Source organism: Diplotaxodon limnothrissa, linkage group LG1 (genome assembly GCF_057381915.1).
Source record: "Diplotaxodon limnothrissa isolate DT_005_m linkage group LG1, D_limnothrissa_male_GT1.1, whole genome shotgun sequence".
In the NCBI taxonomy this organism is placed as follows: domain Eukaryota; kingdom Metazoa; phylum Chordata; class Actinopteri; order Cichliformes; family Cichlidae; genus Diplotaxodon; species Diplotaxodon limnothrissa.
In genome coordinates this window covers 7,412,286-7,438,274 of record NC_140596.1, presented here as the reverse complement: position 1 = coordinate 7,438,274, position 25,989 = coordinate 7,412,286, and the positions used below count along the sequence as shown (strand labels likewise).

At 39.6% G+C, this 25,989-nt stretch overlaps 1 protein-coding gene across 1 annotated transcript in view; it reads right to left on the bottom strand.

The window, feature by feature from the left end:
* ntrk3b (neurotrophic tyrosine kinase, receptor, type 3b) overlaps window positions 1–25,989 on the bottom strand; it is a 227,489-nt gene that overhangs the window by 74,037 nt on the left and 127,463 nt on the right. Inside the window, exons 8-11 of the mRNA XM_085351927.1 lie at window positions 25,391–25,690; window positions 24,793–24,807; window positions 22,142–22,185; window positions 19,767–19,869 (exon numbers count right to left, since the gene is read on the bottom strand). Of these exons, the coding sequence (XP_085208053.1) occupies window positions 19,767–19,869; window positions 22,142–22,185; window positions 24,793–24,807; window positions 25,391–25,690 (462 nt within the window). The remainder of the gene's footprint in view (window positions 1–19,766; window positions 19,870–22,141; window positions 22,186–24,792; window positions 24,808–25,390; window positions 25,691–25,989) is intronic.

Genomic DNA, 25,989 nt, shown 5'->3' with positions numbered 1-25,989 from the left:
AAATAACGCTGAAAACCGATAAAACCCCTGAAAACACCTGAGCCTCAACTCTCGCGGCCCGGTACCAAACAACTCACGGACCGGTGCCAGTCCGAGGCCCGCGAGTTGGGGACCGTTGATTAAGAGGACCCGAGGGAAGCTCGGAAAGCTAAGCAGAAGTTATTTGGAGAGGAGAGTGACTGCCGTTGGTTGAAAAGAGAGGTAAAACAAACTTCAGTGGTGTGGAAACATTATGGGTTCGCGGAGTCAGACGTGGATCAAGCAGACATAGTGTGTAAACTTTGCTACGGTGTCGTAGCTGCACCACAGAGCAACACTGCAAAGTTCACTAAACATAGATGTTTACATTTTTCATTTATTTTTTATATTGCAAACATTTGCACTGTTATCAGTATTTGCACACTATTTTATATTATTTTTTGACAATCTTTAAAGTCATTATTCAATACATTGTTAAATAAATATCGTCAAATAATTGAGATCTCAATTTCAGTGAAAATAATCGTGATTATCATTTTTGCCATAATCGAGCAGCCCTAACTGAGGGTACACAAAGGTAAACAACAGTTACAAATACTGTATCAAACTAAAGAAAACACAAGCTTTATAAAACAGAACAAAACCCAGTCCAGTCCACTCCCTGGATATTTTCTCGTTTTCAGATTATTTTCCACAAACTTTAGAAATGGTTGTTTGGAAAGATCTGCTGTTGAACTGCTGAAGTAGATCAGCAGTTTCTGAATTACTCACAGCAGCCCATCCACCCTGCCATGTCCAAAATCATTTACATCTTTTTTTCCACGTTCTGATTCTTGGTATGAACTACAGCAGGTCATCTTTATCTCGTCTTCATGACTAAATGCAAATATTTCCGTGATCTCTTTCTGCGTTCGTATAGATTGGTTTCAAAGATGTTGTGGATTCCAAGTTAATTAATGATGCTGGACATGGGTTTAGAACTACAAGCCCATCAGTGTAAACTGCCCAGATGGTAAACAAACAAACAAACAAACAAACAAACAAAAAAAACAAAACATCAAAACAAAATCCCCAACCAACCAAACAAAAAAATGACATAATTAAATAAAAGTATCACATGTGTGTGGCTTACAAAAACACACACAGATTAGTTATGTTGTCTTCTTTGTATTTCCAAACTGCATGTTTAATGTTCAGTGTAAAAACAGAAAACTACTACTGTTTAGCGAACATAACACCACTGGGGGTAAGAAGTTTGGAAGAGGTTACTGGAATACAAACTTCACTAAATCAAATAAGTCAGAACATTGGCTTAAAGCATCTTGGAACGGCACCACACACTGGGAAGAAAGTACACACAAGATACAGGCAATCTTAACATAATCAGTAACACCACAAAATAATGAAGAGCAGGGTAAAACTTTAATGTCCTCAAGTAGTCCAAAACACAGAGTTAGGTTTTACACATACATATGGGGCATTGTATAATGCACACTGGACACTGGACTGTCGGAAACTGCTGATTTCCCAAATCAGCAGTACACTCCCTGATTTTCCTGAGCATCCAAAATTATAGATTGCGTGCTTGAAAGGACACTCACTTCAGACTGATGCTGAATGCCACAAAGGGGGACATCACTAATCTTACTTTAACAGTTTTTCTAGTTTGGACATTTAAAATTTGTGTGATAAAAATAACTTTTGGACTTTTAATTTCGCAGAATGAATTTGCAGCATTTTTCCCACTAGAGCTCAATTTTTCACTAATAAACTGACCAATCACACCACCGTATTTGGCAACAAGCGCACTTGTAGCTCAAAACGTGCACTGGTACTGACTATACAATGACATGAAAATAGAAGAACAATTATTTTACCACAGACACACAGCTAGACAGTGCCGTGGGTTAACTGGGTCCCTGAAATAATTTCTCTGCCTCCTCAGATGTGGTCTCAGCTCTGCCAACAAGAGCTCAAACTGCCCCACTGACATCCCAAAATATGTACATAAGTGAGTATAATCCAGCTTCAACTACTGAACCGAACCATAAAATTCTCTTGAGATTTGGATGAACCCAGAATCTGTTTCTTCCTCTTCTTGTTTGAAAACATCAGGACAAGCTGAGGTCGACTTCTTTTTTTCCCCCTAGTGTGTAGTGACAAATATTTTGCAAAACGCAATACTTTTGGTGTGTATATAAATGAAACAAGTTTGGATTTGAACATTTTTGGATATTGCGTTATTTGTTTAAAGCGTACTCTGTGTGCAAAAGCCTTAAGACTACCAAACCAGCAAATCATAGAAAATGAAAGCACTGACTCAACAAAAGAAAACACTGAAGTGTCATGTCTACATTAAATCTTCCCATCTTTCTTAAAATTAAAATGCCTTCATTTGCCTTTTTTTACACAGCACGTGCATTTCTGTAAAAATGTAACTTCTCACAAGAACCAGATATTTACAGTATATTGCTGCACTACACCCACTGGCTCACCTTTAATCAGACATGGTGCACGGACAGGGGGGCGGGGCCTCCTCCGAAAATCAATCAACATGAAGCATGAAAAGCCCCCAGGTTGGAAAGTTGGACATTCTATAATTAGGCAAGACAAACACATTTGAATTTATTCTTTACACTACTGCTCTTGCATTCTTCTGTTTTGGTTTCACTACCACCTCATGCAGACATTTGCAGAAGAGTCCCAAGCCTAACAACACCGTCGTGCCTACGTGACCTGAATACGTTCTGATGCTTGGGTCTGACGGTCTCATGCTGACCTATGAGCAAGTGTTTCTCACCACCCAGAGTGACACAGTGACAAAGTCTGGTGGCAAATCAACAAGCCAAGTTGTAGCTGCGCTGTGAGTTGCGCTGCTTATCTCCTGCAGATGACAGACGTGCAGTGCAGGGAACAATCAGTTCAAAGAAGCCTAATAATTGAGGATGGAGCAGTTATCTGAGAGACTGTTTTGTGTGTCTTGTCAGTATGAGCTAGACAGTCCAGCCTTCTGAAAGGCCAGACAATTTGCGCTCCAAATGTCATGTTGCGAGAAGGCAAACATGGCCTGGTGGAAGAAGGCCAGGGAGAGACAAAGGCTCAGGTTAAAGATGTGCCAGACAATTATTCTTCTAAAAAAAAAAAAAAAACAAACCCCACTGAGAGTACACAAAATATTAGCTGCTGTACGTTGTGTTACTACAATATGTAAAAGCTAAGTAGTATTCTCCTGCAAAATATTAATCATTGATTAAAAAACTGTTTTTGCTTTTCTCGTTTTGCTTTTTTCCCCCTGCAGCGTGGAGGAAATTGGATTTTGCCCTCTGGCACAGCAGCAGGATCAGATTGTGACTGCAGTACCGTGGATCTTATCTTAGCTGCAGCATTGGTCCAAAACATATTGCTGGCCTTCTCTCAGTGGAAATAGGCTTCAACTGGGCTTTACTGTTGACAGCACAAAGGTAGGCAAAACACACACACAAGCAAACACATACAAACTACCTCCTATATCCTTCTTTTCTCTTTTTGTGTCCTCATGTATATTACGCTTTTCCATACAAATGTGCTCACACGGGTGTGTATATGGTGTGTGACGGGTTGATATATAAATCTAAAGGATGCCAACTCTCACATGACCCAGAAAGTGCCTATTGCAATGAAGATGCTCTTAAATCAGCATGCAGTCATTGGAGGTGGTAATAAATCAAGTGCTCACCAGTACACACACACACACACACGCTCCTCAACAAATCTTTACACTGAAACAGACCATATGTATCATTCTTTAGACATAATATGAATAAATGAGCATATCAGCACATTATGCCTTTGATATGATGTCACTTTCATTGTTACTATAGTGAGACAATAAAGCTAGACTCATGCTGTTCTTACCTTAAACTCAATTTTCCTTGCTCGTATATTTTTGTAATGATATTCATAATGTTCTTGGCTGTTTAAACCCAGAGTTGACCTTACATCTGTCGGGACTGTGGAGATTTGTTTTAGAGACAACTCAGCTGCCTCTGGGTAAAAATAATTGAACCTACTACAGTGAAATGTTGATCTCCACAGTCACAGAGGAGAGTCAGCAGAGTAGCCAGTTCACCCATTAGCTAAAACACAGCTGAGCCAGCCTGTCAGAAATCCCTTAACACCTCCCTCCCCTCACTCTCACCTCCCTGTTTCCCGTGCTTTGTTCAACATTTTTCCTCCTCCTTCATCTCTCTTTCCTCCCCATGGTTAAAGAACATGCTGTGTTCAACTGACTCCTTTGTGCTGTAGCACTGTTAGCTTGTTAGCTTGTTTGTTTAGCTCATCATCACTGTGCTCCCATGGGCTACATGGAGTTTATCTCTCTGCCATCCTGCCAGTTAACTGCCACGAAGCCCAAACAAAGAGCGACATCAAAAAGTAAATGGAAAATGATAATAACACGTTCCACAAACAGTAGCAGATTAAACTGCAAAAATGAACTACTCATCCAGGACAGGATATGCTACTTGCATTAGAAAAATTTTTATTAAGGATGCTTTGAACAACAATCTGCCAGAATGAAGCATTTCTGAAAAAGGCTATAGACATTTTGGACAAGGCTATGTTGGTTTTTGAAAATCAAAATTTTTGTGCAATTTCTTTATATATAATGGAGGTTATGCCACACAGAAACAAAGGCACAATTGCGCTCCAAAAACAGATTTTCTTTTTGTGTCAACAGAAACCTCTGAGAAGCCCCTCACCTTTGAGACTGACTAAATTGCTAAATTTCTTTCAGCTTAGTAATTGCACAAAATGTAAAAATCTCAGTGAGTTCACTTGAATCCTGTCAAAGGACTAACTGGCTAACTCACTGTACGATTACGTGGCTCAGTTGCACCAGAATACATGAGCTCAGTACACTAGAGGTCAGGTGTTGGGAATCAGCAAATCATGATACTGAGCTATCAAGATGTACAACCGACAGCGTATTCAGTCATTATTGCACCTCTAAACAAATAAAGCGACTGTCTGCCAGGGGAGACATTGCCATTGTAATAGTTACTCTGAGCACAAGAAGCTTCATCCCGATGCCATCTGGCTACACCTAATCATTGCCGGCAACACCCATTTATCTGCTTTTCCTGAGCATCACAGCCCTTAATGCACATTTCAACTCCAGACACTTCTGGACTCATTACCAGGCGTTAAGGTGTCACAGAGACAAAGGGGGTAAAAAAAATGCTGTGGCCCAGAAGACTGTGACCTGTAAAACTGACATAATCTGCTGCCTTTGAGAAGCAGGTAATGACCTCTCATCGCAGAGTGACACACTCTCCATCTTCATTTCACACTCTCTCAGAGAAGCTGAGATGGCCTTGGCATTTCCTTAACAGCATCTGAAGTCTTTCGTAACCCAGGCTGCAAATGTTGTGCATCTCCTGTTGCTCGAACTAGACTGGGAAAAGCAAGGAGATGCAAGAAGGTAATGCATTCTTCAGTCTTTGCAGGCTAATGGGTTACAGCTTTATGCTACCCATTCAGAAAAGTTACAGTTTCCTCCCTTACATGCACCTCTATCTATTTTGCATCACTGTGTACTAACAATGCTTTTCCACGGGTTAATACTCGGGTAAATGAGGAAGGACAGGGCCACAGTAAAATGCTGCTAAACCAGCCATGCAAGGTAATTCGTCTTGCCTCAGAAGTGTCTACTGCTGCAGCTCCCTGCTCTTTAATTCATTCAAATGAATTTTGTTTTAATTGTTTAAATCTTCGGCGCCCACTAACTCCATTAGTGAGGAAAGAGAGAAGGAGATAGAGAGACATACGGAGAGAAAAGTGCAGGGAGAGAGATGCAAATAGAGGAAAAAGAGAGCAAGAAGACACAGAGACAGTGAGACGCAGACAGAGATTGGAGGAGATTCGCTGTGTGTATCTGCATGTGTAGGTGTGTGTGTGTCTGCATGCTTCTATGAATTATTAATCCCTTACTCATGATTACACAACAATTACTCTCCAGACCTAAAACTTTAACCACCCTTATAAAAGATGGAGCCTTGTTTTCTATCTATAACACGCAAGTCTAAACTATGAGAGGCTAATGGGAACAAGTCCTGATGGAATATATAGGGATAGTGAAAGAGCAACTGATGGAAAGACAGGGCTATATTTAACATGAGGAAGGCAGCATGACCGGGATGACTCCAGGCTAACGGAGGTGCTGGATGAGTTGTATGCCAGTGATGTTGTTTACTCAAGGTAAGAGCGTGACATGCACAAAGTGTTGTCTTGCATATATGAGTGCCTGAAACAGAAAGCAAAAAAAAGAGAAGGCTTTCTTTAGCTCTCAATAGTACTACCTGTCAGTTTTATTTGGTCTGATAAAGAAAGATGAAACAATCAAAGGCATACAAATATTTGGCTTTTTATGCTGATAAGCTTGCAGGCAAGGCACTAAGAGGACATGGAATAATTACGGAAATTACGGCTTTCTTTATATACAGCTGCTTCAGACCAACTGTCTTTCTATATCATTAATTTTGTTGTAGATTTCATTTTACATTGATGGCTGTTTTGCCCACTAATCTACAGACAGTACTCCACAAAACAGAAAAATGTGATTTACAAGTACTGAGACCCATTGCTCTGGCACTCCAAATGGATACCAAGTAAATCGTTTTGTGCCATTATTCTTAATATGTTTCTTATTTCTCCTTCAAGTGTGGCCAAATTAAAAGACTGGACATTGTTACTCATGGCTAATGCCTATAGATTAAGTATAAGTAGTTTGGTCCCACAATTTACACAACAGATGCTGCTGTGATAAAAATGTTGCAAAGAACACATGAGGGGAAAGGGGAGAATAACTTCTTTGAGTTCGATAGTTCGGAGGAGCACAGTGGATAGGGTTACAGTACTGTAGGCTTGTCAACACCATCTGGAGGGGGATTTCTATCTTTTAATTGATCTATTGAATTTTTTTAATTGGCCTTTCTTAGTGTGTGTTTAGTGCAAACCTAATTTATTTACTGCTCTCCACTAGTGTAGAGCATGCACTGTATGTTAAAGGATTTAAGGTGAGGAAACTCCTTTTCAAAGCTCACACAATGAAGTGATTTCACTGAGTTTTAAATTGAATTGAAAAGGCATTTGTGCTCATCCCACTCTATGAATTAGTTGTGAAAGTGACCCTTTCTGCACCCAAATGGATTAATACTTAATTTTTAAGTATGTGTTGCAAGCTGAGTCTTATGAATAGAAAATTATACAGTACAAGGAGCTCAATAATGGACATACAATCCTCAGAGTCTTGTATAGGACAGGACAACGTTTTTTCCTTTTGAAGCTTCTTAATTGCAAATGTGATGGTTTTTAAGTGAAAAATATTTTTTGAGTAATTAAAATATACAGTTCATCATTGTTGCCACTTGGCAAAATGTCTGCAACTATAACACAAATATAACAGCAGAACAACTAGAGAAGGTAACGATGGGAGCTTTAGTTGCCTTTCCTGACAAGCTGATCTTAAGCCATAATTTTTTTTCCCAGTCCACACATCATACGTTGAATTCCCGATTAAGTAAGGAGAGGTAACCATGATTTCATTTTTGGATCAGTCTGGGACTGTAGATGAGGTAAGACAGCGTTAATCCTTATTTAGAAAAACTGATTATTTAACAATGTTGTAAAACCTGAAATGCTCTGACTTTAAACGCAGTCACACAGCTCTCACTCATATGTCACAGACCTTTGAGAAGACAAAAGTTCAGATCACAGTTTAGAAATGAACTTTCACAGACATGTTCTTTTGCTAAAGCTTACATATAAATTTACAGTTCTCTGTAACAGAACAAAGATATTGACTTTATTTATACTGTCAAGAATAGTGTGTATAAGGCTGTTATATTTAGGACATTTATACCCCTAGATAATACATATTACACCATTAAACGCATATACTAGGAATTTAAGTTTAAATAATAGGTCTTCTCTTCTCAGTATACCAAACCAAGAGTGCAATATTTACATGTTTTGTCACTCTTACCTATTTAACTATATAAAGCTGTCACATATTGTCACATCATCTTTATTTTAGCAAAGAAATTAATTGCCATCCAAGAGCTGCTATTTTATATTTGTCAGAATATAAGACTCACAATCCTGTCCAGCGTGGGAGTGAGCATGCGGCACCCTACATTTGGTTGTTACATAATATGATCTGTTTCCTGGGCCGGTGGCTAAAATTCACACTGAATTAACTATTGCTTACAGTGGGGGCTAAAAACCTTCACAGCCGCTTTCTCTTCTTCAGTACTGTGACCCTGCTTTTGATTTTGCTTTTCTTTCTTTCTTTTTTAAAAAATTAGGCAGGAATATCCATGCAGACCCCTTAAATCACCTTCCCACCTTTGAGTGGATGCTCTTTTGTGCAGTATAATGAGAAAAGCATCCGTATGTAGAAAATCCAAACTGGAGTCATGCCAAAGGTTTCCCGAGGGGAACAAAGGGCTGGGATGCTGAGCTCCACTGGCTGGAGGTTTATGGGTTAGGGTTAGCAGCCTGCTGTTTGGGATAGTTTTACACTGCAGGTTACACCACAGGTTACAGTCTCTCCATTCTGTTTGTAGCTGAGCTGTTGTTCCAACTTGCTGCATTGAAGGGAACACGCTAAAATTTGGGCTAGGCTATCATATATAACGTTAGCTGGAAACTGCCAGTAACCTGTCTTTTTTAATGGTAACAATAAGGGCAGCACTTTGAAATAACCCTTACCAACACTTTGCAGTCAACAGGGAACAGTCTGTTCTGAGTTATAAGACATGGAAAATGCTGTCCAAGCTGACTTTGCTGTACTCCAAGAGGGTTGTCTAGTGAGAATCAGTCCCTTAATGTTCATTATCTTGGAAGAAACTCATCAGCACAATACCGCAAGAGTCTATTTCAAGGCCCCATGTAAACTGCAGAAAAAAATGAGCACACTAATCATCAGCAGAGCCTTCCAGGATGAGGGATGTGCTGTATGTTTGGGAGGTTGAATTAAAGTTCAAAGCAGAAATAAATGTATTTATGGTTACTTGTTATACGATCAGAAGGAAATATGGCCAACGGGAAATGGCTGAGAACAGGATGTGGGTGTGCTGAGCGGGATGCATTTATAGAAATGTGACGCTAAGCCCAGGTTTAAAAAAAAAGGTGTGAAAATTAAAAGACTATTTGGCATTCTATTGACATAAAGACAAATTACTTAATTGATATTGGAACAAAAGCACTGTGCACTGTTTAGACTGACACTAAATGTCTCATTTTGAGAAAAAACACTAAAAAATACTGTCTAGTCCACTCAGAAGTTCTCTTACAAAGCAAGACACATTATTGCAGTAATGACAACAAATGGATGTGAACAGACAGCCACACAATGTCTGCTACACAATTACCAGTTACTCATTATTTAAACATAACTCTTAATGTGTGTGTGTGTGTGTGTGTGTGTGTGTGTGTGTGTGTGTGTGTGTGTGTGTGTGTGTGTGTGTGTGTGTGTGTACATTTGGTCTCATTTGTTGCACAGTGGATTTAATTATCTCACTCCCATAGCCTCTCTTGCTAGCAGTGTCACCATTACCCACGTGTATTGCTGCCCATAGAGTGTTGATAAGTTAGGTCAGTAAGAAGAAATGGCCTCCAGAGTTCGAGGTCAATTGTCTGTGACAATTTCTTTTTTGTTTTTTTATGGGGGTCCTCAGAGAAGAATTGAAAGGTGTCCTGTTCCTGCAGACTCACACGTCATATGGACTATCATCTACAGGCTGATGTATCTGTCAATGAATAGTATTTGTTTTGGTGCGCTTTTGCGTGTGCACAAGCGTGTGCACACATGCCTGTGATTTTTATTATAATAAATATAATAATTTTTATTATTACATTTTGTTTTTCTTTCACCATTAACCTGTATTTTGTTACTAACTGTTGTACACAAATTTACCTTGCTGGAAAACCAAGAAGGACGTCCTTCACCCAAAAACAATGTCCAGCACGTGCTGTTGTTACATCACTGGATTACCTTTATTTTGGAACTTTTTTTCAATCAATACAAGTTATCGAGAAAAGACCGACAGCTCGCTTTTTACTGTAACTCGCAAATTTTCATTCTTTTGTAAAGCAAAACGCTTTAACCTCATACACAGTTAGTTCTTCTACCATCATATGGCTGAAAAAGAGGCGCAAACATGACATTTATGGAACAATTCCTCTTGGGGATCAATCTAAATTGGTGCAGCAATTCAGAAAGCCTTCTTCTACTCCTACAGCTGTATTCTGCAATACTCTGACATTTTAAAAATGCTATATTAAGCTACTGTTAAACTCAGAAGACTGAAGACAGCCTTCTGAACTATTGATGGCAAAGACTTAAAAGGGAAGAAGCTTCCAAACACCCAATGAAAGCATTCAACGAGACCACTCTGCAAGCCTTGCCTTTTACTTGGGGTTATAATGCATGGCACAGCAAAGCAGTGACCATCTCCACAGAAAGACATCATAAGGACATGAGGCACTTAGCTATTAGAAGTCTAGTGCTGAAAATCCAAAATAAATAACCCTGCAAAAAATAGAAATCCTATTTGTATGAGGAACAGCATTTCCACAGCAACAACCTCGGGCCACCCTGGCACTCAAACTCCTTAGGAAGGCTCTCATGCAACTTTTAAATGAAATAAATAAATAAACAGCCCTTTTTTTGTTTTTCATTTTCCATTCAAGGTGCAAAAAGAACTAAAGAAGGACATGTGAGATCATGCTGTGGCTGAGAGGTGGCAGGCAGCATCCAATTCCTTTTAGGGTTTAACTAAAAGCTCTGGCAATCTGTGGCATGCATCAGCAGCAACAATATGACGGAAGAGATGACGGTGAGATTAACGTTACTTCCTAAAAATGTCCTTCTTTTCTAGGACGAGATGTATAAAAGGAAGAAAATGAGGGAAAGGAGCTCTTCCTGGTGGGTCTGTTGTTATTTTCTTAGCAGTCCCCATCTGTCGCATGTGTTCACAAGAATGAATTACAGCCAATTAGGATGACGGTGCTGTACCAACTGAGGTAAACACAGTTTGTGCAGCAGACGCGCGGTTAGTGATCCGTTTCATTGTGTTTGGTAGATGATGCTGAGGTTTCTTTTTATATGTGACTTGATGTCTTAAATGTGAAAACCTAAATGAAGATGGAAGATATGCACAGAAACTGTTCCTATGGATTTCACACTGCTTATACTTGCTACTATAGTCAATCTGCAAAAACATTTCCAATGCAACGTGTACAACAGACACAAAGAATAAATAACAAAAATATTGTCATTTCCATCTGCAGTAATTTATATTTGACAGTATTGCTCTGTTTTAGGGGCTTTCTATCCTCTCTTTCACTTGGGTATCATATTGCAGGAAAAAGAGAAGAAAGATCTGAGCACAGAACGGAGCCAGCATAATTGACAATAGACGTGACAGTGATTTAGTCAGAAGGAGCCTGAAATGATATGCTTGGGTAGAGGCAGGGGTCCAAAGTGGTTTTCAGATGTACAGCAACCATGGACAAACTAAATCAACCTGTAAATAGTGATTTAGCCCCTAAAATATGGGATTCTCCAGCTGCATGTGTAAAAGCCCTTCAGCTGCATCCATCAGTTTATGGAAGTTGGTGTTGAGACCTGCTGGGAGTAGCATACATAAAGGTTAAAATTTAGGTTCAAACCGTTTAAAATGTTTTAAACTTAAGGTTCAAGGTTTCTTTATTTTATACGCGTAGGTAAATTTGCTTTACAGAGAAAGGATTGCATTTGGCATCCCTTTACAAAACACACACACACACCTATTTAAACGCGACGACACATATTTGGTAATTAGATAAGATGAATCAAATCAAAAAGCAGTTCTTATTAAGTTTAGTGACGGCAGCAGGAACAAAGATGTTTTTTATAACACTTTCTTCTGCATCTTGGAACTAGAAACCTCCATCCCGAGGAAGAAGCTGAAATTGACCCCGTAGAGGATGGGAACCATAATTAAGAATGAATAAACCTTTGTACCTGTTTAGAGTACAGGGAGGCTAAACAGGACTGTGACTCACCTATCAGATGACTGGACCATCCCAGTATCTGATTTCGTGAGTTTTTCTCTGTGATAGAGGTCTGACCGAACCACTCCACTAAACAAAAAGATAAAACAGACAAACGGTCAGTGTGGGAAAGAACAAGTTTCCTAAGGCAGTAAAGGAGCTGGTGACCCTTTGTAGACCGATTTGCAATTCTCATCAAAATTCAGTTTTTCATTGATTATGGTCGCAATATATTTATATGATTGCCCTTGCTCTATTTTCTGACCTTTAATTAAAGTGACTCCATGCACATTCTATTGATTTCTAATATTAGCTTCCAACACTAAACATGAAATAAGCCAAGTTACATAATTAATATTGAAAATCATTTTCCCGTAATTGTTTGTAAACTTATCCATACAGCATGGTGGTTTTTTTTTTAACCTTATAGTTCCATTAGTGTGATACTTCAACAAATACATTAACAAAAAAATTTTTTTTTGTTAGTGTAAGTTTGTTAGTATATTTATATGATCACACATTATCAGATTTGACTTGTGTATTAAAGTGATGAAACATTTGATCTCTCTATGTAAAAGATTTTAATCTCTTTAAATTTTTATCTGATGAATAGCTGGCCATGAAATGGACTAAAGAAAAAAAATCCCTCTGAAATTAAGAGAAGATTGAAACTACAAAGCAAATGCAGGAATAAAGTTTGCTGGAGTAAATGTATGTAGCTACTTTGCAGTGCTGTTCATTAAATTTGAAAGAAAAATGGTCCATTTAAGTCCCTTTAATGTTTAGGAAGACAAGTAAAGAACTTTTAATTGAAAGTTGTTTTCCTCACAGACACACAGAGTGTCTATCTGTCTTTAGACGGGCATGTCTCAGTGCTTAGCAGCAGAGCTCAATCTGGTCACTGGAGGCCGAGTGAGGCAGTGATGCAGTAAATACTTCTCTATCTATGTGTGTGTGTGTGTGTGTGTGTGTGGGTGGGTTGATCATCCCCAGGCCTGGTTCAGGTAATGTAGCGGAGAGGAGGGTAAGTCACCCTGACACACACGTGTGGATCACAGAGGCTGGCAGGCCGCGGGGTATGGTTTGTGTGTGAATGTGTGTACTTCAGTGTCGGTATGCAAGTCAGTGAGTTCGCGGGCGTCTCTGTGATTTATGTACTTGTCTATCTGCCCATCTAAAAACCCTGAAAACTGTTTAGAGAGCGGACGGGTAAAAAGTCTGAAAAATGTCACAGGTTTAGTTTCCACAATGAGATAATGACTGAAATACTATCTGAACACTGTGAGTAGCAGTGCTAACTGAACAGCTAAATTTGCTTACATGCGGAGACTGTTACTGACTGATTCAGAGGCAGCAAGCTGCCCGTTCCCACTAGTTATGCTACCTTACACTCGGACGTCTTGTTTTTTCAGCATTGATGGGACAGTCATTCGTTTAGGACATCATTTACAATAGCTTTATATTAACAGAGGTAGTTTATCCAGAAACTGTAGTATGTTGCTCGTCTTAAGTGGCTGGCCTTGTGTTAATCATATAACTTTGAATGAAAGAGGACAGTTACTAAAAACCAAAACCAAAAATTCTGTAATTACCACCTGCTTTTACTCTAGATCGGAGTCACTTTGTCAACTTATCAATGAACCTCTGGCTAAACAAATATCAGTAAACTGTGAGAAATCACAGTTTCCAAGAGATTTATTGCTTGTTTTGTCTGAATGTCTGAACCCAAAACATTCATTTTGGAGGCAGTTTAAAAAATCAATACGATCCCACAAGCTTTAGAAAAGAGCAAATAATCTCATGCAACCAAAATAAAATATCTCTCAGAGTTTACCAAGTCCAGCTCTTTTGACTGCTGTGATCTCTGTGTGTCATGTTCAGGCATGGCTGAGAATTTGAGGATAACTAGCATCTGGTGTGATCACTAACTGTGCCCAAGCACTGGACGCTTTCATAACATCAGCAGCATGACCGTAAATCACTGATAAATGCATTTGTAAAATAGGCTAAAATTAAATATACACATGAAGTCTTCAGTCCAGTTGTCGTTAGGAATATGCATGACTAGTCGACTAAACGTTCACATGCTGCTGCCTTTGCTAGTTGGTGCCAGAAATGTTCTGAATGCATTATTCTTCTTATATTAATATACAACCGCATACATGTTCTCTGGAGCTGTTGCTAATGTTAGGAAAACTCTACAAACTAATCTGACACCGTGTGCATTTGCAACAGTATAAACAGTGGAAAGTGTAGCACAGTCTTGCATCATTTAAAACATTACTGACAGTTTTATATAGTTCATAAAATACACACAAATATTAATTTGATTGCATTTTATGTTTAATTTCATCTATTTAAAGTCTCAGTTTTAAAAGATTTCGGAGGGTTTTTTGTCCTTTAGACAAGTCGACTAGTCTCATTTTTTCTCTTGTTTAAGCAACTAGCAAATTAGTTGCCAGGAACATACGTTGTCATCACGATAAAGTGTGGGTGTAAGAGAGAAAGGAAGGAGTTAACACGCTCCTTAAAACAGAAAGAGGAGCAGCAGAGTAAAGTAAGGTGTGCAAACTGAAACATTAAGCTCAGCATGACAGCATGCCAGCGGGGGAGTGAATTGGCGGGTCAGTCATGCTGATGTATGGTGTGACCTGGAATTCATCCAGTTTGTGGAGGTCAAATTAACACCATGATTTTTTTAGAATATGCATGCTTCACAGATTCAGAAAAAACATTTCCTGACAGCCAACATCAACAACATCCCATCCCTGACCACCCACACCACTGATCATTTTGATGTCTCGACATAAATCACTTTGTTCTGTCGATATGACAAATAACAAAAAGGTGTATATAAAGCTATGTGAGTGCACTGTAGGTGATAAACTAAAAATAGCAGACTGAACAAGTTTCTCATAGTTTATTATGAAACATTAGTCTCTGCAGTGCTGATGTATAAACACCTCACTCATCATTTGTCACTTTCCCCTGACATGTTTGTTCCTTCACTGTATGTTTCCAATCAAAACTCTGTAGTGAAATGCGGCCAGAAATAGTGCCTGTATCATTTTCTCATTGTGTAAACACATAGCAACTGCCAGCAGCTATTGTGGATGAGCTCGGATATGTGCAGCAGAATGAGGCATCGATTCCCAAAGTCCGCCGGGACCCTCGGAATTGGCTTGAATCTACTTGATTTAGAAAATTCAAAACTGGATATGTTGTAATGACGACAATAAATTTGAGTGAGAACACAAGAAGGAGCATATGAAGGCTATTCACAATAATGGATTTTTAGAATTTTTAACCTTGTTAACGAATCCCCAACCCAGGTTTAACTACTGGGATCAATGTTAGATGCAAAAATATTTTTACTTGAGTTTAATTTGCAAAGTTTCATGGTTCTGCAGCCAGTTTAACAGGGCCAGTCTACTGCATTCCTCCTTTACGACTCACAAGGTTTTATTGAAAAGACTGGGAAGGTGACAAAATGATATACATTTTGTTGTATATTGGCTGCATTTCCAGCAGCAGGGGTGGGGTAATTCCCCCCAGAACATAAGAAAAGATGACAGGGGAGCTCAATACTTATTACTGACATGCTGAGTGTCTTTTTCTAAAGAAGCATTATTGATTCCCTGCTGACAAAAATCTGCGTGAAAGACACTTCAAAGCCCACTGGTGTGAGTCACAATTTGAAAGATGAGGCTGATGCTTAGGCTGCAAGATGTTTTAGCTGGGAGGTGAGTTGACAACATATTGATTAAAGCAACAGGTTATCTACAGTATGAGTAGATATGCACGCACGCACACACACACACACACGTGTGTAAAGTATCTTTCATATAACCACGATTACAACCACATAAACCAAACAGCTGTGTATCAGTCAGAGCTGTAAATGCAGGGCAGCCAGGGGACTGATCTGGCGTTAAACCTTGACATACCAGCAAATCAACTGACTGCAGTTCACTCACTCACTCACTCACTCACTCACTCACTCACTCACTCACACACACACACACACACACACACACACACACACACACACACACACACACACACACACACACACACACACACACACACACACACACACACACACACACACACACACACACAAAAAACAAATAAAAAGGAAAAAAATAAACGGTCAGTGATCAAACTCCAACTACCAAAAGAGCCACAGTGATTTAGTGGAGCTAAAATCCATTATGGCTCCATCCAAAGGTAATGACTTCTTCAAGCCTTCCAGCTGATTCTTCAGAACAAGTGTGGGAGGGGAAAATACACACAATGTGGTCACATCAGGGGCTTTATTACAAAGCAGCATGACGTCTTGAAAGAGTCCACACTGACATCACCTATCTTTAAGTCGTACAGTATAGTAGTATCTCTTATTTCCACTGAACTACATCAACGTTGCGTATATATATGTTGGAGTTATAGTGAATGCTCAAATTAACTGTGGAAAAAAATGCAGGTGGCAAAAAGCTTTTTTCTCTGTTGCGCTGCACTGCTATTTTATCAAAAGCTTTTTTTCCACAGATATTTCATCGGTTTTTCCTCACTTCCTGACTGTAGCAAAATAAATATGCACAATTTTGCTATTGCATTCACACTCATGACCTTGAATGTTTTCGGTGCTGAAGCACATCATCAAACTCACCTGCTGAACCCTGAAGTCCTCATCAATACACTGCATAGCTAAGCTGATAAGAGAGACTTGGCTGGCATTGCTATGTCACTTGTAATGTTTATGAGCTTTTGTCAGTTTTACAGCTTTGTTAGTCCTCTTTCTGTGATGTGTTGATGACTGGGAATCTCCATTATGGCTCCAATATGCTGACAAGGCAACAGAATCCTGAATCATCTACAAATGGCACTGTGGAAAAGCAGCACTGGGTTGTCTCTAGACATTTTCTCTTATCTCTGCAGTATTGGCTGCAAAGCTGGTAACTACTGTTTCATTGCACGCCTGCTGTGTTTTCAGATATCTTACATAAATACACATACACATATTTCCACAATACTGCGCCTTGTCCACCTACCTGCCCCACCAGGTAGCTAGTTAATGTTTTAAAGTGAAACGAAAGTAAATATAAGAACAAACAAATGAGCACGGTACAGCACAGTACCAGATACAGGAACTGACATCTACACATCCTTACATGGTGCTGACATTTATGCAAGAGACTAGTATATTTCAGCAATGCTAATGGTTCAACTTGGTGATTTGCTCAAGCTTCAAAGTGCTCATTTTCCCCTCACTATTACAGTCATTTATAAAACTATTTGTTATCTTGAATGAGGCAGCTAAACTTAAATTACTCTAGGAAACATTCTGACAAGAGAAAAATCTATGAGAAATGCTTTTCAAGTGTCTGAACAGAAATTGCTGAGAAATGTGTCTTGGAGCAAAGCGGGGAATCTTAACATACGGCATGAAGCAGTAAGTGTTGATGGAGAACTGCATGGCACTTAGTGATTTAAAGAAAAAACAACAACCCCTGAGCTGAAGTTGTACCTTCCCATCAAGAATTACCTTTCCGCTTCTCCTTGGAAAGGACTAAAACTGAATTTGAGCAACCTTTTGCAAAGAGTTGAGCATCGAGACACACTAACCTCTAAGTGTTGACAACAACATGAAGCACTGCCTCTCCTTTCAATAGATAGTAGGTATAAAATAAAGGTAACATTGGAAACCAGATCTCTGGCAGTGAGTTCTCCACTCAGATTTATATTGATTTTCTGATGCTGCATATATTAAGTTGTGAATCAAATAAAAAATGACAATAGCAACTCATACTTGGGGGCGTAAATAAATATCACACAGGTCTGCTGGGTGTAAAATACATTTCCACCTACTGAATAAAGACATGAGAAAGTTATAGTAAAGCAGAAGCTTCTTTAACAAGCAGCTGTAGCGTCAATGAAATCTTATCTCGTATAGACAAATGCAGAAGGTCCAACTGCTGTCATGCTGCATAAAAAAAACAATTGCTTTTGCTTTTATTCCATAAACCTATTTGTTAGGAAAGCTAGAAATAAAAATAAAAAGTCCCTATGACATTACAAACATGTCTATAAAGCCTCATTAACTCTGAGACTCATCCTTGATTAGAGCCAGCTTTAGGCCAGTGCAATAATTGGCATCCTCCAAATAATTGCAGCAGAGAGTTCTTTACTGAGGTAGGTAACGAACTCTAATCCTGTAAAGTGCTTAATTAAAAGGTGGAAGTAGCTAATGCTACTTACACTATACACTGTACTTACAGTGCATATGAAGAACATGCATGGTCTGAGGTGCGGGTCATGATTGTATGCAATTAGAAAATATTTGGATTAAAGAAGGAAAAGGGACAAGTGCTAGAAGCTGACAGAAACGAAAAAAATCTGGATATAGAATCTGCACACCTTGTCATAAAGTGACTCAGGAATTGTGTCTGTTCTGAGTCATCCACAAAAACAACCCACCACAAACCACCAAACACATGCAAATGCTCAGCCCATAAACTGGTCAGGAGATGTGGTTGGCTCCTGGGCATGTCAACGCTTGAACCTGGACCAGCGGGACCTGAGCCACTGCCGCCCCCTCCTCTCCTCTCCGAACTGCTCTATACGCCTAGATCTAAGGCGCCGTTTTCCTCTTCTACGACGCCAACGCTGAAGAGATAAGCAAACCTGGAGCTGAACCAAAGTGAAAGCTCAGCATGCACAAAAGCCACATTAATCCTATTGAATTCCTCATCATGATCGACAGCCCCAAGTCCATTAATTAATTCATGATCCCTTCTGTGATCGCCCTACATAGCATGCAGCGAATATACAGACGGGTCTCAAATTATGGGAAAAACTCAAATGCTTGAGCCCTGTGGTGGTTTCCATGGGGGCATTTTGGTTGCATGCCCTGGGCCCACTTGTCTTGTTAGAAGGAAGGGTCATTACAAAGTTGTTCAGGGTGATGAAACATTTCTATTCTAATGGGAGAGGTCTTTTCCAGGATGACAATGCTGTTGATGAAAATGATGTGACTCATACGCTACAGCATTCCCTGTCACGAGACCTCAACCCAGCTGAACTCCTGTGGGAGATTCTGGACCATGCGTTAGACGGCTCTCTCCTCTACTGTCATCAAAACACCAAATGAGAGGATATCCTTTCAGAAGAATTATGTTCAGTCCCTCCAGTATAGTCCTGAAGGCTCAATCAGGAGAAGCACTGAAGCTGTTCTGGCAGCACTTTATTAAGACGATTCATGTTTGTTTTTGTTTTTTAATTTTTCACCTATTTGTATAAGGCCTATGCACAGTATCACGATGGCAAGTGTACTCTCCTCTAGCACAGATATTGATTTGTCTTTATGCACAGACATTTATGGATAGCACCCAGTTACATGTTGCATACAGCAACACAAAACAGTCACAAAGACAATTTATATCCGATTCCAAAGGGACAAAAAAGCATTATTATTCTAATTGAGTTCTCTTGAGGATATGACTAAAGAGCAGCAGTGGTTCAGTAAACATGCAGTAAAAAGTAGGACCTACAGTAGCCGCACATGTACATTTTCTAGCGAACAAACATACTGAAGAGAAGATTAGCTGGAGGAATGGATTCTGCACAATGATGCAACTGCCAGAAAGGCGAAAAACAAAGCTAACTGTCTGCCTGACGATCTGCTTGTCTCACTATCTGTGTAGACTTACCTTTCATACCGAATTTGGAGCGCCGGCCGTATTTGTTGATGAGAACAAAAAGGACTAGGAGGAGGACGCAAGCAAAGCCCGCCAAACCCACAGCAATGGAAACCTGCAGAAATGAGATGCTGTGTCAGATTCACGCAGCCATCAGAGGAATGTGTTCACATCATAATCCCTTCCAAATTTCTGATCACCTTAAGCAGAGTTTAAGGGACTAGATTTTGACAACTGCTTTCTTGTAGATTACACCAGTGTGGAAGAAAGTTAAAATCTGTCCTGTTTGTGATGTGTTCTGGTTGACAGAATGTAATTTAAATACGATTCTCATCTACAGCCAGACTTACTGTATGATGTGATTCTAAGTGACTGCTGCTGCTTTGGAAAATCCTGCTTATCCTCCTCATCAAAACCTGTTATTTTTGATTTAAACTGAATAAACCAGGATGTTTAAAAATGCAGCACACAACTTCTTTTTATGGGTTTATCGTCACCTACAGGTGATGATGAGAACCACACACAATATTTGATTTTTGCTGCTCTGGATCTTTCATTTTTTTTAAAAAGTAATTGTTTGATGATTGCATTTTGTATTTTACAGTGAAAATCTGACATTACTCAGTTACAGTTTACAGTCTGGTTAAGCAATTTAACTCAAGGTCAATTAATCCATGTTTATTCATATTATGCCATTTTAAACAGAACTAGAATTTTTGAAACTTAATAATTTGTTAATTAAAATGCACATACAGATACTGTAGTTTTTGTATGGCAATTTCAATATTGAGGTAGCCCAACACTGTTATCTGTAGTCAAAATAATCCCACAAAGAGTTGTGTTGAATCCAATATAATGTTATTAGGTAGACAAAAGGTATATAGCGACACTGACACAGAACCAAAATGAAACTCATGTTATACTGCATATAAATATGTATTTATCTGAACACTGTTGGATAATTTAAGTACGGAAACTGTGTGCCAGTGTGCAACACTGTTTGGCTATGAAACCCTTTGGCCAGAAGTGACCACATAGGTGAGAGTGATATGATAAACTATTGCCCAGTATGGGTAAGCTTGGTAGCCTGGTGCATCCATAGTATTTCTGGGTACATCACACGGATACATTCTAATTAGTACATATTAATATGCAAAGAGAATGCTGTAATTTCACTCATCAAAACTGGAGCATAGACGGGCTTTTAGTACAATTAACTGTGTTCCAAGCCATTATGTCTGTCAGACAACAATATGCAATACAAATACTCGTAAAGGGAGCAACGCCACAAACACTAGCGGAGGCGCTGCCTATAACTAGTGGCTTAGTTGGCACCCACCTGTCACTCAAAGTAGTCTCATCATCAATATGCATAACGTCAAGCTTTAATGAAAATTACTAAAAAGAACAATAATGACAATAATCTGAATAAAAAATATTACTAAAATGTGAAAGGGCGAGCTATAACAAATTTCACCCCCATGTAGTTGTTATGACAGAAGAAACTATCTACAGTGACCAAAACTGTTGATAGCTGTAAAGTTGTAGGAATTGCAATTCTGTCTTGTATTTATATTTAATGAAAGAGCAACTTAAGCAAGTAGAGCAAAAAAAAAAAAAATCAGAGGGTATTTCTGTGGATGGTATGTGTTTTTTTTAACAGCCTCTGTAGTAAAGCTATAACTGTAACATTAGGACTAAAGCTAGGGACCACATATTTTTCTAGTTTTATTAATTTTCCCTAAGCAAAAATTCTAAAACACCATCAGTGGCAAATTTGGCAGCAAGCAGATGTAGCAGCAGAGACGCAGTGATGTTACTGCAGGGTTTTTTTGATTACAGATATTTGAGCTGGCCATTGTAGGAAAAGCACGGGCATAATTACCGCTAACAGTGTGTCGCTTCCATTAGGATATGACAGGGAAGCATGGATGTACAAGTCCCGGAAACTTTCCACCTCAATAACAGCAGCCATTATTGATGTTATTGGAGTTTCTGCTAGCACATGTCAACATGTGTGCTATTAAAAAAGTCTATTAAAAGCACATTATTGAAATCCAGTGGAATAACTCACCAGCACTGGTTTCAGAAACTGTACAAAATCCCCCACGTTAAATAACATTTCAAAACAGCATCATCCACTGCAGGATACCATCATCAGCATCATTAAAGTCCAAACATATAACTCTGACTGTAACATTGTTTGCTGTGTTGTAGCCTTTGAAGCTCAGCGCTGCATGTCAAGGCAAGCAGATAGCCCTGCAAGGGGTCTTTGACAAATAAAAAGTAGTTTATGCTTGTGTTGAAACACACATCAGCTTTCTGCTGAGACCAGGGGCCCCATCTTTAGCAGCTGTTTCATCAACATCATTAAGGAGAAAACTCACCCCAAATGTATCTTCGTCTGGTGGTCTTGGATGTGGCGGCGTAACTGCAACACAGAAGCACAAAAGCAGACATCAGTGGCTGTGGTAGGAAAAAACACTCTAATGACTGCAGTTTACTGCAACAGTCCTTTTAAAGTAAATATGTATAATGATTTTACACTTCATACTGTGTATTCTCAGGGAAAAAAAGTACAAAACAGCGGATAAAAAAGAATAAGCAGTTTTTTCTAATCTGCAGTGGTGTTATTCCACTGCATGAACCTGTTTATGCACCCGTTATCACACTAAATAGGCGAAACATTTACACGGGTTAAAGCACAGCCTAACAGACTCGAATTAGGTGACCTGATGTGCTCTCTAGTATATATAATTGAGAGCATATTTTCAGTATCTCCATGAAGCCAAATGGTGTGATTAATGTTTTCAGATGGGTCTCACTGCCAGCTGAAAATATCCATTTGCAGTTTTCTCATTTGTGTGTGTGTTTAACATAAACTGCTGGAAATAAATAGTGTACAAATGTTGTGCATTTTGACACAAGCATGAAGCGTGTCGCCTTCACTTGTTTGATCCATCAAACATTGCTAGAGACAATGTCGGCGACCAGAGTGTGTGTGTGGTTTTTTTTTATATAAATTTTGTGGTGTTGAGTTAAAAGTCTGTAGAGGAACAAATGCATATTCAAATCTGACACCTGTCACAAGTTTCCTACCAAAGCCTGAAATTTGCCATCCAGTCAGACTCAAGTCTCACATAAAAAGTAACAAAAAGACATTGTGAGTTTTTAGAACAGTTGAACAAAGACATGGTCGTGCTTGCACATACGAAAGACAGAATAATTACAACAAGCTGCTTAGCAATTATACACAATTATACAAGCAGAAAAAAATCAAAAGAAGGTAACACAATATTGACTGACAAATATTAAATCAGGTAAAATGAAATCAGCTGAAAAAGGCACAAAAATTATATAGCTGCACAGGACGTCAATTTTCTGTTGTACTCAGCTCAAGCTGCAGAAATCCGCGGTCAGCAGGACTAATTTCTTCATGTTTAAATACTAGATGTTGCACCTATACACACAAGAGTTTGGCATAGAGAGTGTCATGAGACAGAGCCATGAAATGAAATGAACTTGTGCTCTAGTCTGAGGCTTCCAGCCAGGACATCAGAGAGTAATTGTGGGCAAATTAATGGCCACATGGTAGACTGGCTGCTACTGGCTCAGACACACTGAAGTGCGAGTGTGTGTGTCCTAACTACCATCTCCCTCCAAGCCTTCATCCCTCTCTCCTCTCCTCCCTCTGCCCTCCTCTCTCCTCATCACTGTTAGTATCAGCCAGCCTGTCAGTCTCTCTTGTATGGCTGAACTCCCTCGCGCTCTGCTGCCATAATGTTTCACACTCTAAACACCTCTCCCTCACCTGCCTCACTCCCAGAAGCTGCGTGACCGTGTGCATGTATAGCAACGTGATGTCGCCGCCTGCCTCATGCAGCTCGCCGCAGGGTCAGCATCCATCCGTCTCCATCTCTGGCCATGCTGCAGCTTTATAATACATTCCTGATTAGAAAGAATGGCCTCATATGGAGATGGAAGAAGATGCTGATGAAGGTCAGAGATCAGGCGAGCCCACTTTGTTTAACAGTGAGACGGCCACAACAGCCTGAGGCCAGGCAGCACATCGCACATCGGAGATTTATGATGCAGCGAGAGTGGGCCGAAACCATTGTTCCAGCAATATGACTGCATTTACACTACACTGCTTCCCAAACAATCGCACATCAACAGCTAACAGGGTTGGAAATTCACCTGCTTACACTGTTGCTGGTTATTTTTTAAAAACTGAATTATCTATAAGACTATCCTTTTTTTACTTACTGAAGTGTGCCTATTACAAATGTTTTTATTGTTATTTTCTGGTTTTCATGCCCCAAACTGTTTTCTACTATGGGAGGAAAGGTCTAGAACAGGGTTATCAAACATAAGGCTTGTGGGCCAGAATCAGCCTGGTAGAGACTCCAATCCGGTCCACTGGACAGCTTTGAAAAATGTGAAGGAGGGTATAGATTTTGGACTTTTAACTCTGTTTTCATAAGTTTTGCAGCATTTCCTACTGATAAAGTGGTAAATCTGGCCCCAATGAGCAGAAAAACTCACTATGACAGTGCATGTAATGTTTGGAAATTTGATATTTCAGAGGAAGCTTTGGTTTTTCTCCTACATTCCCAATTTCCTGTAATAAAAAAAGGCAGAGAAGTGTCTGCTGAAATTTGATGGCATGAACCACTGAGAGACAGCTGTCCTGGTTTAGAGACCCAACTAACAGTAACATAAGACATGGGTATGTAAAGAATAACGTATTTGTTTAGTGTATAGAGTGATCATTAACCATGTAAAATGAAATTGGATTTTTTTTGTCTGGGATCCATGATTTAAATAAGGAAGATGATAATGCCATCTGACATTAACAACACAATCAGAAAACTGAATAGCAACACAAAGTGAACAAATTTCTCCACTGTTACCGAGTCAGTTGTGCTCGTCAAACACAAGTAGTGTGTGTGTGTGCGCACATTTACCAAACAAACAGGAAAAAAACAAAGCTGAACAAAAATTTGACAGGCTTACATTTGAAAATAGACACACTCACCTTCTTCCACCGGGTCTGCAAAAGAGAAGACAGAAAAAGTCACGCTATGTCAATAAACTGACACAAGGTATTAACCTTGCAATATTGACCATAAGGAGAAATTTGCCAGTCTTTGTGGGCTTAGGCCCCCTCCCTGTGAACTCAGCACGAACCGTAAGTGAACAATCTACCTGACTGAACTGTGGATGAACCCTGGCGGCTGTAAAACCAGCAGGGATCAACCGTGCAACCTGTGCCCTGTGAAGGAAGATTTTAATAAAAAGTAAATGCTCCCGACAGAATTTCCAACAGCGACGCAACCTGTGAGTCATACAACAGGTAGTTAAAAAAGAAAAGCAATCCAACAGTGATGCTCACTCCCAAAAAGTGGGCCGAGCCAGCTCTTATGGGAATCAGAGAGTTACTTGGCAGAATTTTATTCTTTCCTCTTTGATTCTTATTTAAATGCAGAGGAATGAAGAAAGGCAATGCACAAACACTGAGCGCTACTATCATTTGTATAAAGGCCTTTTTCCCATGCGTTCACTATCAGTGCTGCCAAATGCACATCACTTGCCACCTAGAATGAAATGTCTATAAAAAGTTGTTATCCATTCACCTGGCTCATCGGGGTTCTCGAGGAAGTGACCATACACCGTCTTGGTGACCGTTCCCAGAGCGTTGCTGGCCTCCAGGGTATAGTTGCCATTGTTGATGTGAGTTGGGTTCTGGAAGGTCAGACAGCCCTCGAGATAGTCCTGGTAGAAGTCCATTTCAGTCCGGATGTAGTCATTTTTAATAATTTCCTTCTGTTTGTGGAACCAGCGCAGCTGGGGCTGGGGGTAACCCCGAACCGTGAATTCAATGCAGGTATCAAGCCGCTGCTCAGGCTCAGCCAGTCTCAGGATGACTGGAGGAACTGCAGTGGGAAAGGAGACATTTGAAACAATGAACGCATACCTACACATTCACACATGAAGGAGCAGATCAAAAGTTATTTGCTTATTAAAATCCTCATCAGTGTGCCTGTTTGGTGTTTGACATAATACAAGCCCTATGTGCTGAGAAATTTCCACAGCCCTTGGGGTGGTGAAAACCTGTACTAATTCTCTGAATAACCGTAAAAAAATACAGCAGCATACCAAACAGCGCAGGCTTGTTCTGGGGAACAATGACATTTACAGGCAGGTTTCTTTCCTGGGAGTGGCAATGAGCCTT